The sequence below is a fragment of the Salvelinus namaycush genome, chromosome 35 (genome assembly GCF_016432855.1).
Source record: "Salvelinus namaycush isolate Seneca chromosome 35, SaNama_1.0, whole genome shotgun sequence".
Lineage (NCBI taxonomy): Eukaryota > Metazoa > Chordata > Actinopteri > Salmoniformes > Salmonidae > Salvelinus > Salvelinus namaycush.
In genome coordinates, this window is record NC_052341.1 from 7,401,744 (window position 1) to 7,425,361 (window position 23,618).

General features: G+C 43.8%; 1 protein-coding gene across 1 annotated transcript; it reads left to right on the forward strand.

The window, feature by feature from the left end:
• Positions 1–432: 432 nt before the first annotated feature.
• Positions 433–20,908, forward strand: LOC120030024 (probable E3 ubiquitin-protein ligase TRIM8). Its single transcript, XM_038975342.1, has 5 exons — positions 433–3,219; positions 14,888–14,983; positions 17,862–18,127; positions 18,500–18,615; positions 18,737–20,908. Exons 1-5 carry the CDS (start codon positions 2,599–2,601, stop codon positions 19,408–19,410), a joined length of 1,773 nt encoding a protein of 590 aa, XP_038831270.1. The 5' UTR covers positions 433–2,598; the 3' UTR covers positions 19,411–20,908.
• Positions 20,909–23,618: the final 2,710 nt, after the last annotated feature.

Below are 23,618 nucleotides of genomic sequence, written 5' to 3' on the forward strand. Positions count from 1 at the left end.
TGTGGTGAGTAGTTGACTCAAAGAGCAAGAAATACAATAGTTGAACAGTTTTGAACAAATTTAATTTCTTCATAAATTAAGGAGAAGCAAGTGAGAGAGAGCTTGCTATATATTTTTACTTTCTCTTTCACTTAGCTAGCAAATACAGGTACCTAGTTTAGCCTACTCAAACACCCGGCTCAAAAAAGTAGAGGGATGCTTGCTATGGCTATCCAACACTGGAACTTTTCCAAGTCAAGGTAAAGTTAAGCATTTGGTTTGATGGACGTGAACAATGCACCAAATATTCAGCCTTTTAAAAGCCAGTCTCTCTCCCGCGCCCCTTTTTTCTTCTCCCCAACTCTTTCCGTTAACGTGACACACATCGGTTGTGTGACAGGTCACGTGATGGTGGAGGAGGAACGGGACCAGCCGGAAGGAGGGGGAGCCGATGTTTAGCCCGATTGAACGACTAGTCTAGCTAGCCAGCATTCCTCTTCTCCCCGACGCTCCCCTAGAAAGAAGGAGAGAGCGATTTAAAAACGAGGGTCACAAATTATAATTCAGATACAGATTGGATTTGTATGATCAAGACAATTTGCCGTGGACTCGGCTATAAACAACAACGCGACAGAAGGCCTCGAAAATGGCCACATATACACCGCTGGATCTGAAAGAACTGGCGAGGCGTGTTTGAACGCGACGGATTCTTTTTGTTTCGGTGTGATCAGCAAACCAAACGAGTTTTGTGAATAACCAAGGCCCTGTATGGATTCTTTCTTGCTTTTTTAAATGAGGAGTGCAAGATGGCTGATGACAGCTACATTTGAATAAGGCCAGAATAGCGACGTCCTCTTTAAGTTAAGATTAGAAGGGTGTTATATATATATATTTTATATACATTAGATAGAATATTGGATGTAAATGTTAAATCTGTGGTAGTCGTAAATATTCTTGCGTAGCCTTATTTATGCGTTGTGCATCGGCAGAACATAGTGATGTGACGTCTCAGATAATTGAAACGATTTAATTAAGCTTACGAAGTAAGCGGAGAGTTGTTGTTTTTTTCGAAATGTGAGTTGATAATAGTCATGATCCGTCTCTGATTAAACCAAAGGAATGAAGCCAGGACATTTTGGGTCTGGAGACGTTTTGATAGTCTGTGTTTCTGATCTGAATGCTCGCCACAGCAGCCAACATTCCAGTGTATTCTAAAAACCCTTTGTTTTGTGCGTATGAACTGGAGTCGGCTATTAAACCATAAACTATGCAGTACATAGCCATCTAACGAAGTATTTGTATGATATTTTTGATCAAGTCTTTAAAGGCCAACATAGCCGAGAGGAAAGAGTATTTGGTGAGAAACGTCGAGGCCTTGTGTGCAGATATGCGATCGTTGCCCGTGGAGGCTTCATTGCTGACGACATTACACATCAAACAAATAGGCTGTTATTTTGTCGCTATCGTGAGGATCAAAGTGCGTCGCAACGTGATACAATGTTTATTGAAGGACACTTGTCATATGTATCTGATTTGCAAATCCGAATAATATTTTTTTGTTAGATCCTACTTAGAAAGGGCTGTCACGAGCATAATCATATTAATTGTGAATGCACCTAAAATAGTCTGTGCATTTTTGGAGGACAAAAGAACATAATTAATATTCTCTTTATTGGAACATCGGCGTTTTATTAACCTTGGGCAAGCTTGATCGATTTACAAATCGCTTTATTCAGGGTGTGGGTATAGGAATACATTCGGCAACGTAATATTTTCCTTATGTTCATTTCTGGACTTCAATCGATTGAGGAACAAACAAACATAAACCGACGAGGAAGTCGATGCTAAGTCGTCAAGCTAAAGTAAGACCTACGCAGAAGGGGAGAGTAATGGGTGAGCGTTGAAGTCTTTCATCAGCTGTATAGAAATCAATTCAAGCTTGGCGGTGATGTAACCATCTAAACGGCCCTAATTTAGACCGATTCAGTGTAATGTCTGAACCGTATTGCTTGGTAGATCTCTGTGCCTTCATTGCTATCATACCGTAGCATATACGTGTAGCTAGCTGGAAATACGAACAATTGAGGTGCCAGAAATAGGCATATATTACGCACAAAGTCAGACGTTTCTTCCCTAACTCGTGTGATTTAAGATAAACGGGAAGGGCTTGCTACACCTTTACGGTAATATGCATAACGTCAGCCCGGACTGTGTGTTGTAATCACCGAGGTGTTGTCATCGCTGCCCGGAGGCCTTTTCTGACTGCGCCTGTCGCTGTGGAATCTGCCTACCTGCTCTGCCCTACAGGATGTGCACTGCTGCCAGGATTTAAAGCAATAGCAGAGAGCTGAGGACATTCACAAGACTCACTGACAGTGTCATCAGTCGGTTGGGCTAAACTGGTTGACGGTGCTAGAGATTAAAAATAACCTTTCATTGCTACGTTTTTGGCGCTTGCACAATAGACAATTATCCCTCAAGGACTAACATATTGGACTAGAGCATTTCATTATACAGTCCTCAAGACATTTGCACTATAGTCAAGGGGCTCAGTATATGGCTATAGAGCCATAGGATTGTTATTTTTTCATGTGAGAAGCTTGTCGTTGTCGCGTGTCTATGTCCGCCACTCCCAACATGGCCTCCAACACGGCGACCTCCGACCTGTCCGAGACGTGGAGGAACTGTTTCGAAGAGGAGCTGATCTGCCCCATCTGCCTGCACGTCTTCTCCGAGCCCATCCAGCTTCCCTGCAAGCACAACTTCTGCCGGGGCTGCATCTCAGAGGCCTGGGCTAAAGACTCCTCACTGGTCCGCTGCCCTGAGTGCAACCACGCCTACAGTCAGAAGCCCGCTCTGGAGAAGAACCACAAGCTGTCCAACATCGTGGACAAGTTTAACGCGCTGTCTGTAGAGAAGGCGGCCTCGCCGGTGCTGCAGTGTATTCTGTGCCGCCGTGGGCCACCGCTCCCGGCCGTCAAGGTGTGCCTACGATGTAGCGCCCCCTGTTGTCAGAGCCACGTCCAGACACACCTGCAGCAGCCCTGCTCCGCCCTGGGACACCTGCTGGTGGAGGCTGAGGCGGTCAAGGCCTGGACTTGTCCGCAGCACGACGAGTACAGACTTTACCACTGTGAGGCAGAACAGACTGCCGTGTGTCAGTACTGCTGCTTCACGCGATGTCATCCCAGTCACGGACACGGGGTCACCGACGTTGAGCTACGACGCAACGATATACGGGTACGATTAAGATCTATTATGTCTCTTACACCCTTTCTTTTAGTTAAGGACAAAGCTGCTGAAATTGGGGAAAATATTGTGTGTGTGTGTGTGTGTGTCAGGGCTTCCGTTAGGAAAATGTGGCAGCTCACATTGGATCGGCAGCATTTCAATTTTCTGGACATTTTAAGAAATTTACTGGACCCATATGCATTGGCTAGGCTACTTTTGAAGCAAGGTAAGACATGCCTCATAATATGTAGTAAAATGTTCAGGTTTCAGACAATTTAAATATTTGTTTTCAAAATGCATACTCCCCTGCAGCTCATTTCAAAGTGTTGTGTGACACGTTGAAGCGGCGTCGACTGGTATTTCAATCAATGAACAGGCTAAAATGCATTATTTCGCATTTTTCTCTTGTCCCGGACAATTGGCCGCTGGTAATTTATCGTCTTTCTTTTTTTTAATCGGCCAAAAGCCGGCTATTACCGGCTAACGGGAAAACCTGGTGTGTTTGTGTGATGTGAGTCTATACTTGGGTGAATGCATTTTTCTATTTTGATCCATTCCAACCCCCACTCTCATCTGCTGAGAGTGACAAACAATGTGTTGGAGGGGTGGAACAATGAGGGGTTTCAGCCAGCCTTATCTCCTCAGCACAGGTGCATCCTCGCCTGGGTCCGCAGTCCGGGAGAAGGGGGTGGTATGGGGAGAGGGGGGGGGTGGTGAAGTGAGATTCTTCACTCCATTCTTTGGTAGAAAAGGATGACGAATGGTTGTTTATGGCTTCTTTTTAGTTTTTTGTGAATCTCTTTATTTCCTGGTTTCTAGTAAGGAAAGCTGTGGTTGGTTTAAAAACGACAAACTATCCCCAGATTTGGGATATCAGATAGGGGCTAGTCAGAGTCATACAGGCTTTTCTCCTGACTCATATTGGCGACTACTTCTGGTGTCTGACTCAATAGTATGTTAGTACTCTGTGTGTAGGTGGATGGGTGTGTTTTTGGGAACAGCCACATTGGAATGGTTAGGAGGACATTTATGTTTTGGTTAACAACCTACAGTGTGAATTCCTATCCTCTGATTGTTGCTGTGACTACCATCTCCATATGTGATGAGTGACTTCGGGAACCCGGGGCTAATGCACTGACGCTTAAGTGTGTCTGGTGGAGGTGGTCGTGACGGGGGTAGAGATGCCCTGCAGCCTCCCCTACTGGGAGTCCTCGTGGAGAAGATGTTGAATGAGACGGAGACCTGTTCCAATTGGACGTGTGTATAGTCAGACCCATTCCGCAAAAAGGCCCATGGAAAAACAGACCCGTGCTGGTCCCGAACCAAGAGGCCCGTTCAGATCCGGGAGTAGAAAGATCGAGCGAAGGAAACCAACTGGGCATTGCCAGCGCCATCAATAAACAAGCGATTATTGGCCAAATTATCCACAGTTAAGTGTCCTTAAACTGCCTATAACAGATATATTTCTTTTAGATCTGTAGCATATTCAAAACTTTATAGCCTGTTTTATTGGTTTTTACTTTCCTAAACAATAATTGTCCACCTTTACGGTTCAGCTGTCAGAGATTTGAGCACAAAATGCATCAGGACATTTCATCGGCCTTTAGGCTTAGGTGTCCACTGTATGATATTAATATTACCTAAGTTATATAAAGAAAGAGAGGCTTAGGCTAGCCCTAAAGAGACCGAGAGAAAGATTTTCAATCAGAAAATTCATTATATTGTTAGATTATAGGAGTAACTCTGTTAGGCCTAAAACATTCTTCATGCCTTTATAGAGCTGCAGTAGCTAAACCTAATAATAGCCATACCAAACATTTTATTAGGGTAATATCAAAAGACATTGTTTATAGGGAAAGTACGAACAGGTTATTATATTGTGGCATTAAGTTTAGCATCTCGCCCTCGTTGGTTTTTCCTTTTCATGGTTTGAGTGCGAGTAGCTATTGGGCTACCGGTAATTCTATTATATTGCGGCAAACACAACATTAGTTGGAACATAATCTGGTCAAAGAAAATTACTTAACAGAATTAAACAAAACACATGTTGCATATTTTTATGCACAGTCATTCTGAAAATTACTTTTTCCTCACATGGCTAACTACCAGGAAGTTTGAGAAAACAGTCTTGTGGTCAGGGAGCTTATATCCATGAGCCTTGACTAACAGCTCTTTGAAACGCTTATGTCAAGCAACTTGGACGCGGTGTTGGAGTCAAATCATCTCAAGCAAATTTGGTGATCAACAAAGCAACTCAAAGAACATTGAAATTGCATCAATTATATCTATATGTTGTTATATACATCTCCCGTTTGTCATGTCTGTTGTGATGCGGTTCACAGCAGCACTGACGGATGTTTTGACTTGACAACTGCGTCAGTTTTGAACGATCCTTTTGTTCCATGCTCGCTGAAGACCTAGCTAGCCAGTAACTACCTAACACCAGACACAGATGAAAGGGGAAACGTATGTCCTTTCCATTGATTAATTGGGTAAACGTTTTATTATATTTGACACCCTACCGTCTAATTTAGGCACCAGTAGAGTAGCTATATAAACCACGCCCCTCTGCAAACACTCCTTCAATGTTGGTTATAAGCAGTGCACAAGCACTGAGCATATTTCAGGTCTGCTGAGCACAAATTTGAACGTTAAAGTGATGTGCAACTTCCAGTGCGCGTTTACTGTGAACACTGAGGCTGTACCCACTAAGTTAATTTTAACAGTGGCAATTTGATCATAATGTAGGTCTACCAGAGTGGCCTACCATCAAAAACAATGGAGAAAATACATCCCATAACATTTTAACATGGAAATAGCTGTTCTGTCATTCAGCATACAGTAGCAGCCAATGTGTGGTGTTCAATGTAGGCCTACATTCCATGAGACTTTTGGAAAAAACGTGCAGGGCTTTACATTAACCTGTTTAACCACTTGTCCTTCAGACAAGGAGGTGACTTTAATTGTTTCATGCAATAATAATTCAGAATAAATGCATTATTATTCCTGTACCATTTATTACAGAGAATCAAACAAATTATGTTACCCTCTGTCTATTGGCTACTTAGCTTATTCAAGCCTGTCTCAAAATATGATACTGCCCCTTTTAAGGCAAAATAAAGAAGCTCTTTACCTGACTCGCTTTTTCAAAAAGCTCTTGTAGGAAGAAATCACTCCCCTTGGGTAAGATGCGGAAGACACATTTAAGTTATGCTTTCAGTTGTACAACTGACTAGGTATTCCCATTTCCCTTTACCTATTGGTGACTACAAATTATTTATAACTGGGCTAATACCTCACTAACTAGCAAAGGATATGAACAAAATGTGGACACATGGCTACATGCAGCTCTCGCTTTGATCTCAAAACAAGCTCATGCTGTAAGCACAGTCCAGTTCAAAGTACATGGCACAGAGCCATATATGACAATGGTCTATTTACATATAGGCCTCCTGCAGCTCTGCTTGTTTATGCCACGCAAGTCTTTGTAGAGTACGGGCTGAGTAGTGCGTGTCAATGCAATAGAATCCTACTCCAATGCATTCTGCCTAGGGTTGCAAAGGGTCTGAAACTTAACGGTAAATTTCCGGAAATTTTCAGTGGGAAGTTAAGCCCGGGGATTTGGGGAATTTTGCTTAAATTCATTAAAAAAAGTTGGCTTATAACAGGGAACCTTTTTTTGTGGGATACACAACGCAATTCTAGGTCTTATGGCATATTTTGGTTAAACTACCCCAAACCCTCTGCATGCACAGTGCACTCTTCCATCACATGTACATGATTCTCAACATCTTGCACACTGAGATGCTATTGAGCCCACACTACTACACTGTCTGAGCCAAGGACTACATGCTTTCTGGTAAATTTTGATTACAGTACTGGGTGGGGAAAATATATTTTATATGACATGCATGATTTTTTGTTAACAAGTAAATAGTAGTCTACTGCAATGTGTGTTTAAATCATTTCTAACTTGTTAACAATTTCTGCTAGTTAGTTTTTGCAAATAGTTAATGCAAATAGTCCGGGTAACCATTTGGTTACCTGTTCAGGAGTCTTATGGCTTGGGGGTAAAAACTGTTGAGAAGCCTTTTTGTCCTAGACTTGGCACTCCGGTACCACTTGCCATGCGGTAGTAGAGAGAACAGTCTATGACTGGGGTGGCTGGGGTCTTTGACAATTCTTAGGTCCTTCCTCTGACAACGCCTGGTATAGAGGTCTTGGATGGCAGGCAGCTTGGCCCCAGTGATGTACTGGGCCGTACGCACTACCCTCTGTAGTGCCTTGCGGTCGGAGGCCGAGCAATTGCCGTACCAGGCAGTGATGCAACCGGTCAGGATGCTCTCGACGTTGCAGCTGTAGAACCTTTTGAGGATCTCAGGACCCATGCCAAATCTTTTCCGTTTCCTGAGGGGGAATAGGCTTTGTCGTACCCTCTTTGCGACTGTCTTGATGTGTTTGGACCATGATAGTTTGTTGTTGATGTGGACACCAAGGAACTTGAAGCTCTCAACCTGCTCCACTACAGCCCCATCGATGAGAATGGAGACGTGCTCGGTGCTCCTTTTCCTGTAGTCCATAATCATCTTAGTCTTGGTTACGTTGAGGGATAGGTTGTTATTCTGGCACCACCCGGCCAGGTCTCTGACCTCCCTATAGGCTGTCTCATCGTTGTCGGTGATCAGGCCTACTGTTGTGTCGTCTGCAAACTTAATGATGGCGTTGGAGTCGTGCCTGGCCATGCAGTCGTGGGTGAACAATGTTGATGACAACGATGCAGTTGCCACTTTGCTTCTTAATATAAACCTACTAGCATTCTATATTTGCACTATTAGCTTGTGTTTCTTACATCTGCAAACAGCTAGTTTGTCTTTTCTTAGTAAGTTGTTCCTAAATCTTGTTAGCTGCTGATTGTTAGCCGCCAATCGCTAGCTAGCTAATAAATGTACTGAGTAAGAGCAAGCGTAATTAGCTACAAAGCCTGATAATACCAGTGATGGTGTTGACTTAAATCATCATGTTTGCGCAACAGTATCTTCTAAATTAGAGGTAAACGCAAAGTAAGAATGTTAGGAACATGAAGTAGCTAAGAGAACATACAATGTAGCCAAAGCTTATAGGGTCCCCTAGGAAACACCTATCAACACTTTAGTTCCTACCCTATCACAATAGCTCCTCGCTGGCATTTTCATCGTTGTCATGTCAAACAACACTGTATTCAAAGTGCCCACTATTATATTCTAACTAGAGGTCGACCGATTAATCGGAATGGCCGATTAATTAGGGCCGATTTCAAGTTTTCATAACAATCGGAAATCGGTATATATATATTTTTTTTACACCTTTATTTAACTAGGCAAGTCAGTTAAGAACACATTCTTATTTTCAATGACGGCCTAGGAACGGTGGGTTAACTGCCTTGTTCAGGGGCAGAACGACAGATTTTTACCTTGTCAGCTCGGGTATCAATCTTGCAACCTTACGGTTAACTAGTCCAACGCTCTAACCACCTGCCTTACATTGCACTCCACGAGGAGCCTGCCTGTTACGCGAATGCAGTAAGAAGCCAAGGTAAGTTGCTAGCTAGCATTAAACTTATCTTATAAAAATCAATCAATCATAATCACTAGTTAACTACACATGGTTGATATTACTAGTTTATCTAGCGTGTCCTGCGTTGCATATAATCGATGCGGTGGCATTCGCGAAAAAGGACTGTCGTTGCTCCAACGTGTACCTAACCATAAACATCAATGCCTTTCTGAAAATAAATACACAAGTGTATATTTTTAAGCCTTCATATTTAGTTAATATTGCCTGCTAACATGAATTTCTTTTAACTTGGAAAAATGGTGTCACTTCTCTTGCAACAGAGTCAGCGTATATGCAGCAGTTTGGGCCGCCTAGCTCATTGCTAACTGTGTGAAGACTATTTCTTCCTAACAAAGACAGCCAAACTCGCCAAACGGGGGATGATTTAACAAAAGCGTATTTGCGAAAAAAGCACAATCTTTGCACGACTGTACCTAACCATAAACATCAATGCCTTTCTTAAAATCAATACACAGAAGTATATATTTTTAAACCTGCATATTTAGCTAAAAGAAATCCAGGTTAGCAGGCAATATTAACCAGGTGAAATTGTCACTTCTCTTGCGTTCATTGCACGCAGAGTCAGGGTATATGCAACAGTTTGGGCCGCCTGGCTCGTTGCGAACTAATTTGCCAGAATTTTATGTAATTATGACATAACATTGAAGGTTGTGTAATGTAACAGGAATATTTAGACTTATGGATGCCACCCGTTAGATAAAATACAGAACTGTTCCGTATTTCACTGAAAGAATAAACGTTTTGTTTTCGAGATGATAGTTTCCGGATTCGACCATATTAATGACCTAAGGCTCGTATTTCTGTGTGTTTATTATGTTATAATTAAGTCTATGATTTGATAGAGCAGTCTGACTGAGCGATGGTAGGCACCAGCAGGCTCGTAAGCATTCATTCAAACAGGTTTTGCCAGCAGCTCGTCGCTGTGCTTCAAGCATTGAGCTGTTTTTGACTTCAAGCCTATCAACTCCCGAGATTAGGCTGTTGTAACCGATGTGAAATGGCTAGCTAGTTAGCGGGGTGTGCGCTAATAGCGTTTCAAATGTCACTCGCTCTGAGACTTGGAGTAGTTGTTCCCCTTGTTCTGCATTGGTAACGCTGCTTCGAGGGTGGCTGTTGTCGTTGTGTTCCTGGTTCGAGCCCAGGTAGGAGCGAGGAGAGGGACGGGAGCTATACTGTTACACTGGCAATACTAAAGTGCCTATAAGAACATCCAATAGTCAAAGGTATATGAAATACAAATCGTATAGAGAGAAATAGTCCTATAATTCCAATAATAACTACAACCTAAAACTTCTTACCTGGGAATATTGAAGTCTCATGTTAAAAGGAACCACCAGCTTTCATATGTTCTGAGCAAGGAACTTAAACGTTAGCTTTCTTACATGGCACATATTGCACTTTTACCTTCTTCTCCAACACTTTGTTTTTGCATTATTTAAACCAAATTGAACATGTTTCATTATTTATTTGAGGCTAAATTGATTTTATTGATGTATTATATTAAGTTAAAATAAGAGTTCATTCAGTATTGTTGTAACTGTCATTATTACAAATACATTAAAAAAATCGTCCGATTAGTCGGTATCTGCTTTTTTTGGTCCTCCAATAATCGGTATCGGTGTTGAAAAATCATAATCGGTCGACCTCTAATTCTAACTATATAATTAGAGTAGACTTTCTATTTCCATGATTCCAACAGTTAACACAAGTGTTTTGCTCTAAATCGCAAGTCAAATTGCAACATTTGGTTAAAAATAAGGCCCAGATTTGCACTGGTGACAGACAATGCTGCGAACATGATGGCTGCTTGGTCGAAAGTGGAGGAGTCCTACCCTCACATCACACCCATTGGCTGTGCTGCTCATGCATTGAATCTGCTCCTCAAGGACATCATGGCACTGAAAACAATGGATACAAGATCTACAAGAGAGCCAAGGAAATGGTTAGGTATGTGAAGGGTCATCAAGCTATAGCAGCCATCTACCTCACCAAGCAAAGTGAGAAGAATAAGAGCACCACATTGAAGCTGCCCGGCAACACCCGTTGGGGTGGTGTTGTCATCATGTTTGACAGTCTCCTGGAGGGGAAGGAGTCTCCAAGAAATGGCCATATCACAGTCTGCCGATATGGACAGACCCATCAAGAGGATCCTCCTGGATGATGTATTTTGGGAGAGAGTAGTAAGCAGCCTTAAACTCCTGAAACCTATAGCAGTAGTCATTGCATGGATTGAGGGAGACAATGCCATCCTGTCTGATGTTAAATAAAAGAAGAAATCCGTACTGCCCTGCCCACTTCACTGTTGCTCCAAGCAGAGGAAACTGCAGTTCTGAAATATATCAAAAAGCATGAAGACTTCTGCCTAAAGCCCATACACGCCGCAGCATACATGTTGGACCCCAAGTATGCTGGCAAGAGCATCCTGTCTGTATGAGGGCAAGGTTCTTGGCAGTCTGGCGAAGTACACTTCCAAGCAAGGGCTTTGCGATGGAGATGCAATATGGCAGTCGTGCCAACATATCTCATCAGCCACCTGGTGGAAGGGACTTTGTGGATCTGAGGCTCTTTCCCCTGTTGCCTCCATCATCCTCCAAATCCCACCAACATCGGCCGCCTCAGAGCGCAACTGGTCCTTGTTTGGGAACACACACACCAAAGCACGCAACAGGCTAACCAATACAAGGGTTGAAAAATTGGTGGCCATCCGGGCAAATTTGAGGCTTTTTGAGCCTGACAAACAGCCATCTTCAACAAGGTTGGAAAGTGACCGTGAAGATGAGGCTTCAGAGTCTGATGTTCAAGAGGTGGACATTGAGGAGGTCCAGGGAGAAGACATGGAAGCCTGAGAGGAAGACAGTCTAGAAACTAAAGCTTTTGTCATTTTACAGATGTTTGTTGAAAATGTTTTTGGGAGATGTGATGGATCTTTGGGATCATTCAAAATTCCCTTTTGTTGTTCAGTGAAATCATCCCATGTGAAGAGTCAACTCATTTAGTTAAAGTTCAATTCGTAACTATCTTTTTTTTAGTTTGGAAGGATTTAATCATTTGCAAATGTCTACTTAGAAACAAACCTTTTACCTTGTCATGTCCTCATATGATATGGTAAATATATCCAATTCAAAAAACATACATATTTAAATGGTATTAATATTAATTTGCATATATTCCCGTTAATTCCCACGGATAGTTTCCACCTCCTGAATATTCCCCAAAATGTGCAACCCTAGTTCTGCCTACAACAAAATCTCTTGATTAGTTTGTTTCGGTATGTTGCATTGAAAGTGGCTAATATTGCATTGATTCGATCACAATTACCACAGTAAAGGGAAACGTTGATAGTGTTAACAGGGAAAACTCTAGAACAGTGGTAACCAACCTTTTGGGTCTAAATGCAAGCTGAGATCTACCGCTCATATTTTCTTTTAACATGACTTAAACGTAAGTCTATACAACATTAACCAATTAAAAACAGTACTGTATCAATGAGGTTTGTTAGAGGCCCAATACATTATCACTGCATATTGGCTTTGCTGGAATTGCCCTGACAATGCATTGTTGTTCGGGCCTTTTTTTATTTTAGGCTATATGATCACACCGGTAATAGATCCGTTTGGTATTACTTGTGAAGCTCAGCTGAGTGAGCATACATTTAAATCAACCACTTTCAGCTGGACATAAACTATACGTTTTGAGTTGCAATTGACTGACACAGATAACAAGCTTGCACAGTTCTCATCACCTCACACACACATTATCTTAACAGAGGATGTATCCAGAAACCCATGGCAATTATATCGGACCAGACCCAAGTCAGAATTTAGGACCCCGGACCTGCTCAAGTCCCGGGTCGGATCTTTTTGAATTTCGGGTCTGTTGGACCTGTGAAGAACTCCTAGCATTCAGGTCACAGACCTCTACTGTGTGTGTGAAGATGCTAAAGGAGCAGTGAATTGCGCTACTTATAACCTTTCCCCCAGGGAGTGGAATGTTCCAATTTCTGTCTTGTTTCCTCTGCTGAATCCCAAATCAAAATTATACATTTCAGATCCAGAGAGGTTCCTAGGGAGTAAAGGCTAGAACTCAATGTGGGATTGGGAAGTCTGGGAATTCCTTATCTTGTGTTTTTGGCCTTAGTTTGGCGTCAGTTGTGCCGGCTGGCCTGGTACTCTGGTTTGGCCAATCTGAGCGTGTGTGTTGTAGCCATGCTAATGCCAGCCCAGAATAACCAGTGTTGTGACAACGGTATCATGAGTGGGCCTAATGTGTGTTTGTGGGGCTCAGAAAGAGTATTGAGGAAGAGGTGAGGAGCAGCGGGAGAAAGGAAGAGTAGGAAAATCTCTCTCTGCCCCCCAGTTGCTCTCCACCCTAGGGATGTGCTCGGTTATTCAAATATCCAAACTGACGTTAATATTCGAATACTTGTGAATACAAAAAAATTAAAATAATTGGTCTATTTTAACAATGAAAAGGCTTTGTCTCAATTGAAATGATCTGTGACATTGCCACACACGGATATACCATGACATTTGAAGTTCTTAATTCAATAAACCAACAAACTTTTGTACGTAGATTTATTGACGTGTGTCCCATATAAAGACTGTGTAGCCTACATAGGTTCATGCGTGTATCTTGTTGTTGGCACCAGTCGGAGGCTCCATGTGGAGCAACGTGACGTGGGAGATCTCGTAATCAGTGCAAAATATAATTAAAATGACAGAATTTAATTGGCTAAATGAGGATTAGGCTACAACGAGTAACCGACAGGTAGTCCGTTTAATCCGAATGGAGTTGTATACAAGGACAGGGAGCGCAGCAAAATATCCTCAACTAGCCTAGCTAGCTAATGTCTGGCAATCTTAGCTTCTTTACATCAATTTGATACAGTAAAGACAGCCACTGCCATATTTTTTTAACCCTTATTTGACCAGGTAAGTTGACTGAACACGTTCTCTTTTACAACAACAAACTGGAGAATACTTACAGGGAAGCGGAGGGGGGAGGGTGAATGAGACAATTGGAAACTGGGGATGATTACATGGCCATGATGGTATGAGGGCCAGATTTGGAATTTAACCAGGACACCGGGGTCAACACCCCTACTCTTACAATAAGTGCCATGGGATCCACAGAGTCAGGACACCAATTTTAACGTTCCATCCGGAAGACAGCACCTTACACAGGGCAATGTCCCCAATCACTGCCTTGGGGGCATTGACAGATTTTTTTTTTTTAGACCAGAGAAATGTGCCTCCTACTTGCCCTCCAACACCACTTCTAGCAGCATCTGGTCTCCCATCCAGGGACCAACCCTACTTATCTTCAGAGGCAAGCCAGCAGTGGGATGCAGGGTGGTATACTGCTGGCAAATGGGATGATAGATAACCTATGGCATTTATAAGTTTGTTTAACTAGCGTGAGTCAGTGGCTACTTTTTCTCTCCCTCCCATGTCAACACACTCCCAGCCCCTGCCCATCCCCCGCCCTGCTGCAGTGCGCACCCTCTCTCCCGAGTCGTGCAGGCTGCGCAGCAAACAGGTGTCCAAGTTTAAACAAAGGGCTCCCGAGTGGCGCAGTGGTCTAAGACACTGCATCTCAGTGCAAGAGGCGTCACTGCAGTACCTGGTTCAAATCCAGGCTGCATCACATCCGGCTGTGATTGGGAGTCCCATAGGGCGGTGCACAATTGGCCCAGCGTCATCTGGTTTTGACCGGGGTAGGCTGTCATTGTAAATAAGAATTTGTTCTTAACTGACTATTTTTTAAATTTAATTTATCTGGCTATCCCCCCAGTTCATCCCTTCATACCTCACACACATGCAACCAGAAAATATCTATTGGTTGCCATGACAGCCCCCTCCCTTCTTCCCCTTAGATGGCGTGTTTGTTAGATGGAGCCTAAATTAGCTGGCTCAGCCTGCTGGAGGCTTGGTAGTGGGCTGGATTTGTTTGTCTTCACTCATCATATTGATTTGTTCAGAGTTATGGAACCAAACTATGAACTTACCATTTCTCGTTCTCTCCCACTTTCGCTCTCTCTCTCCCCCTTCTCCCCTTCCCACAGCAAAATCTATTGCGGCAGCAGGAGAGGGTGGAGGAGAGAGTTCAGGACATCGATGAGCAGCTCTGTAAACTGGACTCTGACAAGTGTGTGGTGGAGGTACGTCTGATTTCTCAAACTCTCTCTGTGTGTGTATGTATGTCTATGATATATCTGTCATCTATCCATACACATACACACAGAGTACCAGTCAAAAGTTTTGGACACACCTACTCATGCCAGGGTTTTTCTTTATTTTTCCTATTTTCTACATTGTGGAATAATAGTGAAGACATCAAAACTATGAAATAACACATATGGAATCTTGTAGTAACCAAAAAAGTATTCAACAAATCAAGATACATTTGAGATTCTTTAAAGTAGTCACCCTTTGCCTTGATAACAGCTTGGCATGATCTCAACCAGCTCCATGAGATAGTCACCTGGAATGCATTTCAATTAACAGGTGTGCCTTTGTTAAAAGTTAATTTGTGGAATTTCTTTCCTTAATGCATTTGAGCCAATCAGTTGTTGTGACAAGGTAGGGGTGGTATACAGAAGATAGCCCTATTTGGTAAAAGACCAAGGACATATAATGGCAAAACAGCTCAAATAAGCAAAGAGAAACGACAGTCCATCATTACTTTAAGACATGAATGTCAGTCAATCCGGAAAACTTCAAGAACTTTGAAAGTTTCTTCAAGTGCAGTCGCAAAAACCATCAAGCTCTATGATGAAACTGGCTCTCATGAGGACCGCCACAGGAAAAGAAGATCCAGAGTTACCTCTGCTGCAGAGGATACGTTCATTAGAGTTACCAGCCTCAGAAATTGCAGCCCAAATAAATGTTTCACAGAGATCAAGTAACAGACACATCTCAACATCAACTGTTCAGAGGAGACTGTGTGTATCAGGCCTTCATGATCGAATTGCTGCAAAGAAACCACTATTAACGGCCACCAATAAGAAGAGACATGCTTGGGCCAAGAAACACGAGCAATGGACATTAGACTGGTGGAAATCTGTCCTTTGGTCTGACTCCAAATTTGAGATTTTTGGTTCTAACTGCTGTCTTTGTGAGACGCAGAGTAGGTGAACGGATGATCTCCGCATGTGTGGTTCCCACCGTGAAGCATGGAGGAGGTTTGATGATGTGGGGGTGCTTTGCTGGTGACGCTGTGGTTTATTTAGAATTCAAGGCACATTTAACCAGCATGGCTACCACAGCATTCTGCAGCGATACGCCATCCCATCTGGTTTGTGCTTAGTGGGGCTATTTGTTTTTCAACAGGACAATGACCCAACACACCTCCAGGTTGTGTAAGGGCTATTTGACCAAGAAGGAGAGTGATGGAGTGCTGCATCAGATGACCTGGCCTCCACAATCACCCGACCTCAACCCAATTGAGATGGTTTGGGATGAGTTGGACCGCAGAGTGAAGAAAAAGTAGCCAACAAGTGCTCAGCGTATATGTGAGCACTCTTCAAGAAGACTGTTGGAAAAGCATTCCTCATGAAGCTGGTTGAGAGAATGCCAGGAGTGTGCAAAGCTGACATCGAGGCAAAGGGTGGTTACTTTGAAGAATTTCAAATATAAAATATATTTTGATTTGTTTAACACTTTTTTGGTTACTACATGATTCCATATGTGTTATTTCCTAGTTTTGATGTCTTCACTATTATTCTACAATGTAGAAAATAGTAAAAATAAAAACTCTTGAATGAGTAGGTGTTCTAAAACTTTTGACTGGTACTGTATGTATGTATGTATGTATGTATATACACTACCGTTCAAAAGTTTGGGGTCACTTAGAAATGTCCTTGTTTTTGAATGAAAATAACATTTAATTTTTTTGTCCATTTAAAATAACATCAAATTGATCAGAAATACAGTGTAGACATTGTTAATGTTGTAAATGACTATTGTAGCTGGAAACTGCAGATTTTTAATGGAATATTAACATAGGCATACAGAGACCCATTATCAGCAACCATCACTCCTGTTTTCCAATGGCACGTTGTTAGCTAATCCACGTTTATCATTTTAAAAGGCTAATTAGACAACCCTTTTGCAATTATGTTAGCACAGCTGAAAACTGTTGGTCTGATTTAAAGAAGCAATAAAACGGGCCTTCTTTAGACTAGTTGAGTATCTGGAGCATCAGCATTTGAGGGATCGATTACAGGCTCAAAATGGCTAGAATCAAAGAACTTTCTTCTGAAACTTGTCAGTCTATTCTTATTCTGAGAAATAATGGCTATTCCATGCGAGAAATTGCCAAGAAACTGAAGATCTCGTACAACGCTGTGTACTACTCCCTTAACAGAAAACAGCGCAAACTGGCTCTATCCAGTATAAAAAGAGTGGGAGGCCCCGGTGCACAACTGAGCAAGAAGACAAGTACATTTAGTGTCTAGTTTGAGAAACAAGATGCCTCAAGTCCTCGACTGGCAGCTTCTTCACCTGCGGAGGTCCTGGGCTGGCGTAGTTTCACGTGGTCTGCGGTTGTGAGGCCGTTTGGACGTACTGCCAAACTCTATAAAATGATTGAGGCGGCTTATGGTAGATAAATGAACATTCAATTATCTGGCAACAGCTCTGGTGGACATTCCTGCAGTCAGCATGCCAATTGCACACTCCCTCAACTTGAGAAATGTGTGGCCATTTATTGTCCCCAGCACAAGGTGCACTTGTGTAATGATCATGCCGTTTAATCAGCTTCTTGGTATGCCACACCTGTCAAATGGATGGCAAGTGGGGTATCTTGGCAAGGGAGAAATGTTCACTAACAGGGATGTAAACAAATTTGTGCACATTTTTGAAAAATAAGCTTTTAGTGCGTATGGAAAATTTCTGCGATCTTTTATTTAAGCTCTTGAAACATGGGACCAACACTTGACATGTTGCATTTTATATTTTAGTTCAGTATATAACCATAGAGATCCTATTAAACTAAGATAATGATGTGTGTATAACAGTATGTGTTCACTCCTACAGGACCGAGTGTGTGAGCTGAAAGAGGAGGTGCGTGTGCAGTATCTGCGGATGCAGCACTTCTTGGAAGAAGACTTGTCCCGTACGCTGGAGGTTCTAGAGCGGGCCCGTTCTAGGTTCTGCCAGGAGAACGCGGGCCAGGTTCTAGCTTTGGGAGAACAGAGACACGAGGCCCAGAAGCTGCTCAGCTCAGTCCACACGGCCTTTGGCAAATCTGAGGAGCTGGGCTTCATGAAGAACACCAAGCCTGTCAAGATCCTCATGGAGCGGTGAGAGACAGGACCATTACAAACATGTTATTACAGATGCAAAAAGATTACACAAGGCTTAACATTACCACTGTAATCATGTTATAATGGTCATGCTTGTTACACGCATTGCAACTATAGGTACAGTATGTTTGTGGGAGGCGGGTGAAGTTCCAGACTCCTTGTATGTTTTTATTACAGGATATGAGCCGTAGCAGCAGAAATGCGTAGGGCTCATTCAGGGATTGAACTGGGATCCTCGCTCCAGGGGGAATCGTATGGTTCCGGAGGCAAGAGTGTTAACCACTCATCTAGACTCCGGTCCCGCAACTATACTTTTAATGGAGCGCTAAGATACGAGGCTTGTTACATACATATTTGTGTGTGTTGCAGGTCTCAAGCGTGCGTGGGCGGTGCACTCCCTCCCTACAAGGTGGGAAGTCTCAACTCTAAGCTGTTCCTGTCAGAACTCTCCAAGAGAGAGAAGAGCCTACGGAAAACAATGGAAGGTAGGATTGAGAGTGTTATCTTTACAGAACCATCACAGCCTTATCTGGTTTGTCTTAGTGGATCAAGGTAATTCTGATCCCCTCTTCTCTTTCCTCCTCTACCTCTCTCACCCCCCTCCAGCCCCCCTAAACCCTCCCTCCTCATTCCTCCAGTCCGTCCCTGCGTCTCCCAGCGGCCTCGGCTCGGGGGCGGAGAAACGCAAACACTCCTCGGCGTTCCCAGAAGGCAACGGGAGCGCCGGGAAAAACACTGCTTCCGGGTTCAAGGACTCTTCATCTTCCTCCTCTAAGCAGTCCTACCAGGGCCCAAACTCTGCCCCCGGAGAGGGCCAATCCTCGAATCAGCAGCCTCTGGGCCCCTGTGGCCCCTCCCACATGAGCGAAGGTGGCGGAACAGGAAGTGGAAGCGGCTCTCTGACCAATCACCATTCAGGGTCTGTGTTCGGTCCCTCCCACTTCCCCCCTGCCGGCAGTAGCTCCTCCCATTCTTCCCAGCAGTCTGTGCTCCCCCAGTATGGTGGGCGTAAGATCCTGGTGTGTACCATGGATAACTGCTACTGCTCCGGGGTACCCTCCGTGTCGGGGCACCGCGGCCACCCGCCCTACCCACGTTCAGGCTCCTTTCCCTGGGTAAGCGCCCAGGACTATCCCCACCCCCCCGGCCTAGCCTCTGGAGCTCCAGCCATGCAAGGGCTTGCTGTCAGAGACTGGATAGATGCACAGCAGACGCACCGACACACAGACTTCTATGGGCTGTATGGGCAGCCCTCCACCAAGCACTATGTCACCAGTTAACACACACATTTCTACAAGCAAATAGGTCTCCGGTTAGCACTGCGCTACTATTTAACACACACACACACAATTAGATGCACTTACAGACATACACACATTCGGAACATGTATACCGCTACACACACAGAAGTACACTTCTACAGGTTATACGGACAATCCTCTGCTCAGACGCATTTCCGCACGCACCACACTCGGGGGCAGGGTTGGTGTATTAGTTTTCTATGTTTTCTTCGTCAGACAGACAGTGTTATTACTGTATGATGATTATATGTGTTTGTGCAGCAACTGTTGACGCTGAAGCAGTTCGGCTCAACTAAAATGTTTTAGCGACATCTCCCTCCCTGTCGTAGTGAGATCGATTAGCCTTATAATATTGTTATAATTATTATTTTCTGTCTGTTGGACATGGGGTATCTGATGGATGTGTGAAGAGAAGGATGGTTTATTACTGTTAAAGCTCTGGTTTTGTTGCAGCACTTTTGTCTCCTCTCCTTGCTGAGTTCAGGAATGTACTGTACAGCTTGAACACACACACTCATGCTTCCAGGTTCTCTTCTCTGTGTGTGTGTGTGGGACTCCCTCCATGCACTTTGGGGGTGTTGGGATTTCGCTCTGTGTAGAATTTGCCTCGATCGTAGACACAGGTCTACAATCAGTTTATCCGCGCCCCCCCCTCCCCAATCCTAACCTTAAACATCATAGGGTCAAATGGCAGAGACTGACCCTAGTTCAGGATGTAGGGGTAAGCCTCCTCCATTTTAGATCTTCTCTGTTCCTGTTCTCTATGCCCATCTCACTGGAAAGTGGATCCAAACCCCTTCCCTCCTGCTGTCAGGCTTCCCCTCGGATTAAATTCTTCCGTCTGAAAGACTAAGAGACTGACTCCTTTTATTTTCTAGTTATTAATATACGAATCATGACACGTGAGTTATTGCCATATGACATATGAGTAATAACCCCATATGAGTAGGTTTCATGTTTGTCTTAAAGCCAGTTGGCCTGGTAGACACGACTGAGGCTCTCCGAGCCACTATATGGGCTGGACTGGACTGACAAAACAAATCAGCTCAAGCATCCAGGGGTGTGACTGTGACAATGCGTTAATGATGTACTTCCTGCAGGGTGATGTCACGTCCTTTCAACAAGCACACAAGCTCTCTGCTTCAAGTTTGCGGCTGTAAGCATGCGGGGAAGAGTTTTATAAAGCACTCTGGAATATAAAAAAAGAAAAGAGAAAATAATCGGTAACCGTTTTAAAAAGGATGAGCGAAAGTACTGGTTGAGGGTTTTTTCATGGACTTTTTCTAAAGAGAAACTGGACTGCCTGACGTAACCATTGGTCAAAAACGCCTGAAAGGAACCATTGTTACAAGAACAGTCGACCAATATAAAAATTTAAAAAAGGAAAACTATCTTTTTTGTAAATATTTTGTGAAATGAAAAATTAAGGACATGTCATTTGGAGGAGGGTTCCAAATAAATCAAAGAATTTAATTCAGTTTTCCATTTCTTGTCATCATAGCCCAAGAGGCTTCTTACTTTTCTCTCCCATTCAGCCTTTGTATTCATATCTGTCAACTGTTTTAAGTTACTAATACACAACTGAACTAAATGTCGTCATGTAGTGGGTTGAAGGGAGACTCCCATAAGAATACAACCAACACCCATATGGGAAAACATCGAACTAAGCCTCTTATTTACTGGGTGTTAGTCAGAGTAAGATCCTGTGGTGAGGGGTGGGAGAAAGACACAGTCAAAGTTGTCCTGCTCTTTCTCTGGTGAAGAGTCGGGGATGGGAGCCTCCCTCCCACTCGTTCACTCAATCTCCCACTCTGGAGAAAGTCCTTCTGCTCTGTCTCTGTGGAGTCTGGGTTGGGGATGTTGGTAAGACCTTGAGGAGAGAGCTGAGCTCCACTTAACAAACTCTCCATCTGAGAAATCAGCTGATCTCTGAGGCGAGGTTGGTCTGTGGGGGGCCGGGTGGCTGAATCTGGGTCAGTCTTACCTTCGCTGTCCGCCCCCTCAACCCTACAGCTCACACACAGTCATCTGTTAACTCGAGAAATGAGTCAGAGAAACTGAGATCCTCCTCCCACCAACAGAACTACATACTAACATCAGCAGTGTAATATCCCTAGGTTTTTATTGCAGTGAAAACTTAATGTGTAGTGGCAGCACATCAGAGAGAGGAAAATGTCTAACGGGGTGGGGTTGTTGGTTTTTGTGTGTGTGAAAGAGAGTATTACAATACTATCGCCTCGTTGTCGACAAGGTTGGGCTTGACTTAAACGTTTCTTTAAACCCAGAGTCCTAGCTAGGCCATGTGCAGGTTCACTAATCTCTCCATCAGCACCTTGACACCTAGCTCTGGTCCAGGGTGTTGTTACGGCTTGCTAACACTGAGCTCAGTTTTAGCAAGCCCCACTTAATGCCCAGGACCAGAGCTAGTTGATGGTGAGGTGATTTGTAGATCAGATCATCTGCAACGAGGAGCTCAGGCTGTCCCCGGCCAACAAGCAGTATCACATGAGTCTGATGTGCTGAAGTAGAGGCAGTCAAAAGGACTGGTTTTCAAACATTTATTTAATTAAGGCATGGTTTCACAAGTTCACCTTTTCAGGGTGGCCTCTGGCCCGGTAACATTCACAACCATGCAATTTAAAACATACCAAAAATACAAAGGAAGCAAAAAGCCCTGGAGGTGGTATAGCCCAGGAGACAGGTGTCCATTTCCTTTCCCACATCTTCACTCACAAGACTCCATGACCCCCAAGACTGTATTACCACTAAACAATGAGAGTGTATGGTTTGATTTATCGTAACACACTTTAAAGTGATGCACATTCTTATGTATTCACCTTCTGTGCAACGCCCACCTCTTTCCTATCTGTTGGTGGGATATGAAATCTGTTTCCTGTTTCATCTGTCATCGTAGTAACTCAGCCATGATGAGTTGAAGAGAAAGGGGCCAGTGTGAAGCGTGGTGGTTAGGGACTTGACTGGTTGGTTTCTCTGCCTCTCAAACACACACAGCTGTAGAACAGCTGTCTGATTCACAAGGAGAAAAAGGCAGCAATCCTGTCGCCTCAAAGATGGGCATCACACTCCCCCGTCTGGCTCCTCACGTCGCCCACACACCACTTCTATGCACAGATAAAACAACCACAGAACTTTGTGTTCTCTCATTCAGAGCTTTCAAATAGACTTGTGAAGAAGATAACAGGCCTTAAAGAGATTTAGCCCCGCCTCTGTGCCCAAATGGCACTCTATTCCCTTTGTAGTGCACAACTTTTGACCAGGACCCATAGGGTTGGACATCGGGTGCCATTTAGGACGTAGCCTCTCTCTGTGCCCAGAGATTTAAAGACCACAACACGTTGATTAACGTCTCTAAGCAAACAATAAAGATCTCATTTATCAGACACTTTGACGGAAAGTCACATAGTTAGCAGCATATGTAATCACACAGTGCCTGGGGCCCATGTAGGAATCGAGAGGAGAGGCGAGAGAAAGAAGAGTTTCACAATGAGTCTTTGTAAGAGCAGAGACATTTTATAGTCCCACAGCCACAGGCCCTCAGAATGCATTTCTCGCTCACACACAGCTGGACGTCAGTGTTTTATGGCCAGTGCTCTCTCCCCTGTAGCAGATGTGACACACCCACAACTATGTGCAGCAGGCCTAAACCAACCAAAAAACAGCTATGGTCTGACTTTAGTACTTAGGCCTGTAGGAGTCAAATGTGGTAGAGTGGTTAGGCTAACTGTAAAGGCTGCAAGCCACGACACACAGAGAGAGCAGGCCCATTCAGGGGCCCGACCAGCTGGGCCCTGTAAATGTCAAAATCAGCTGACCCCACCTGCCGTGTGTGTGGCACTAGTGTTTTGGAGAGGACTCTGGTGTGGGGTCTCCAGGGACTGGCAATGACATGGGTCTGGGCAGGTGGCGGTGTTGTCTGGGGTAAAGTGGTGGAGTCCTCCACAGGACATCTCACACAACTGTGTGTTTTGGCTGGGGCCTCTTTATACTACCACTCTACAGCCAGGACAGAAAACAATGCTCTCTTTTTTCCCCCCTCACATTTTATTCACGTACCTTCAATCCTTGGGCAGATCACATTCAAAAAGAAAAAGCCTTTTGTGTAAATGCCCTCTAAAACCAAAGACAATGCATCACACCGAAAAATACATTGCCATACACCCTGTTAA

Bases quoted from the DNA above. Each gene is read 5' to 3' on its own strand.
- LOC120030024 (XM_038975342.1), top strand. From the start codon at position 2,599: ATGTCCGCCACTCCCAACATGGCCTCCAACACGGCGACCTCCGACCTG. The intron at 3,220-14,887 runs GTACGATTAAGA...CCCTTCCCACAG, and splicing joins TACGACGCAACGATATACGG to CAAAATCTATTGCGGCAGCA. The intron at 18,128-18,499 runs GTGAGAGACAGG...TGTGTGTTGCAG, and splicing joins GTCAAGATCCTCATGGAGCG to GTCTCAAGCGTGCGTGGGCG.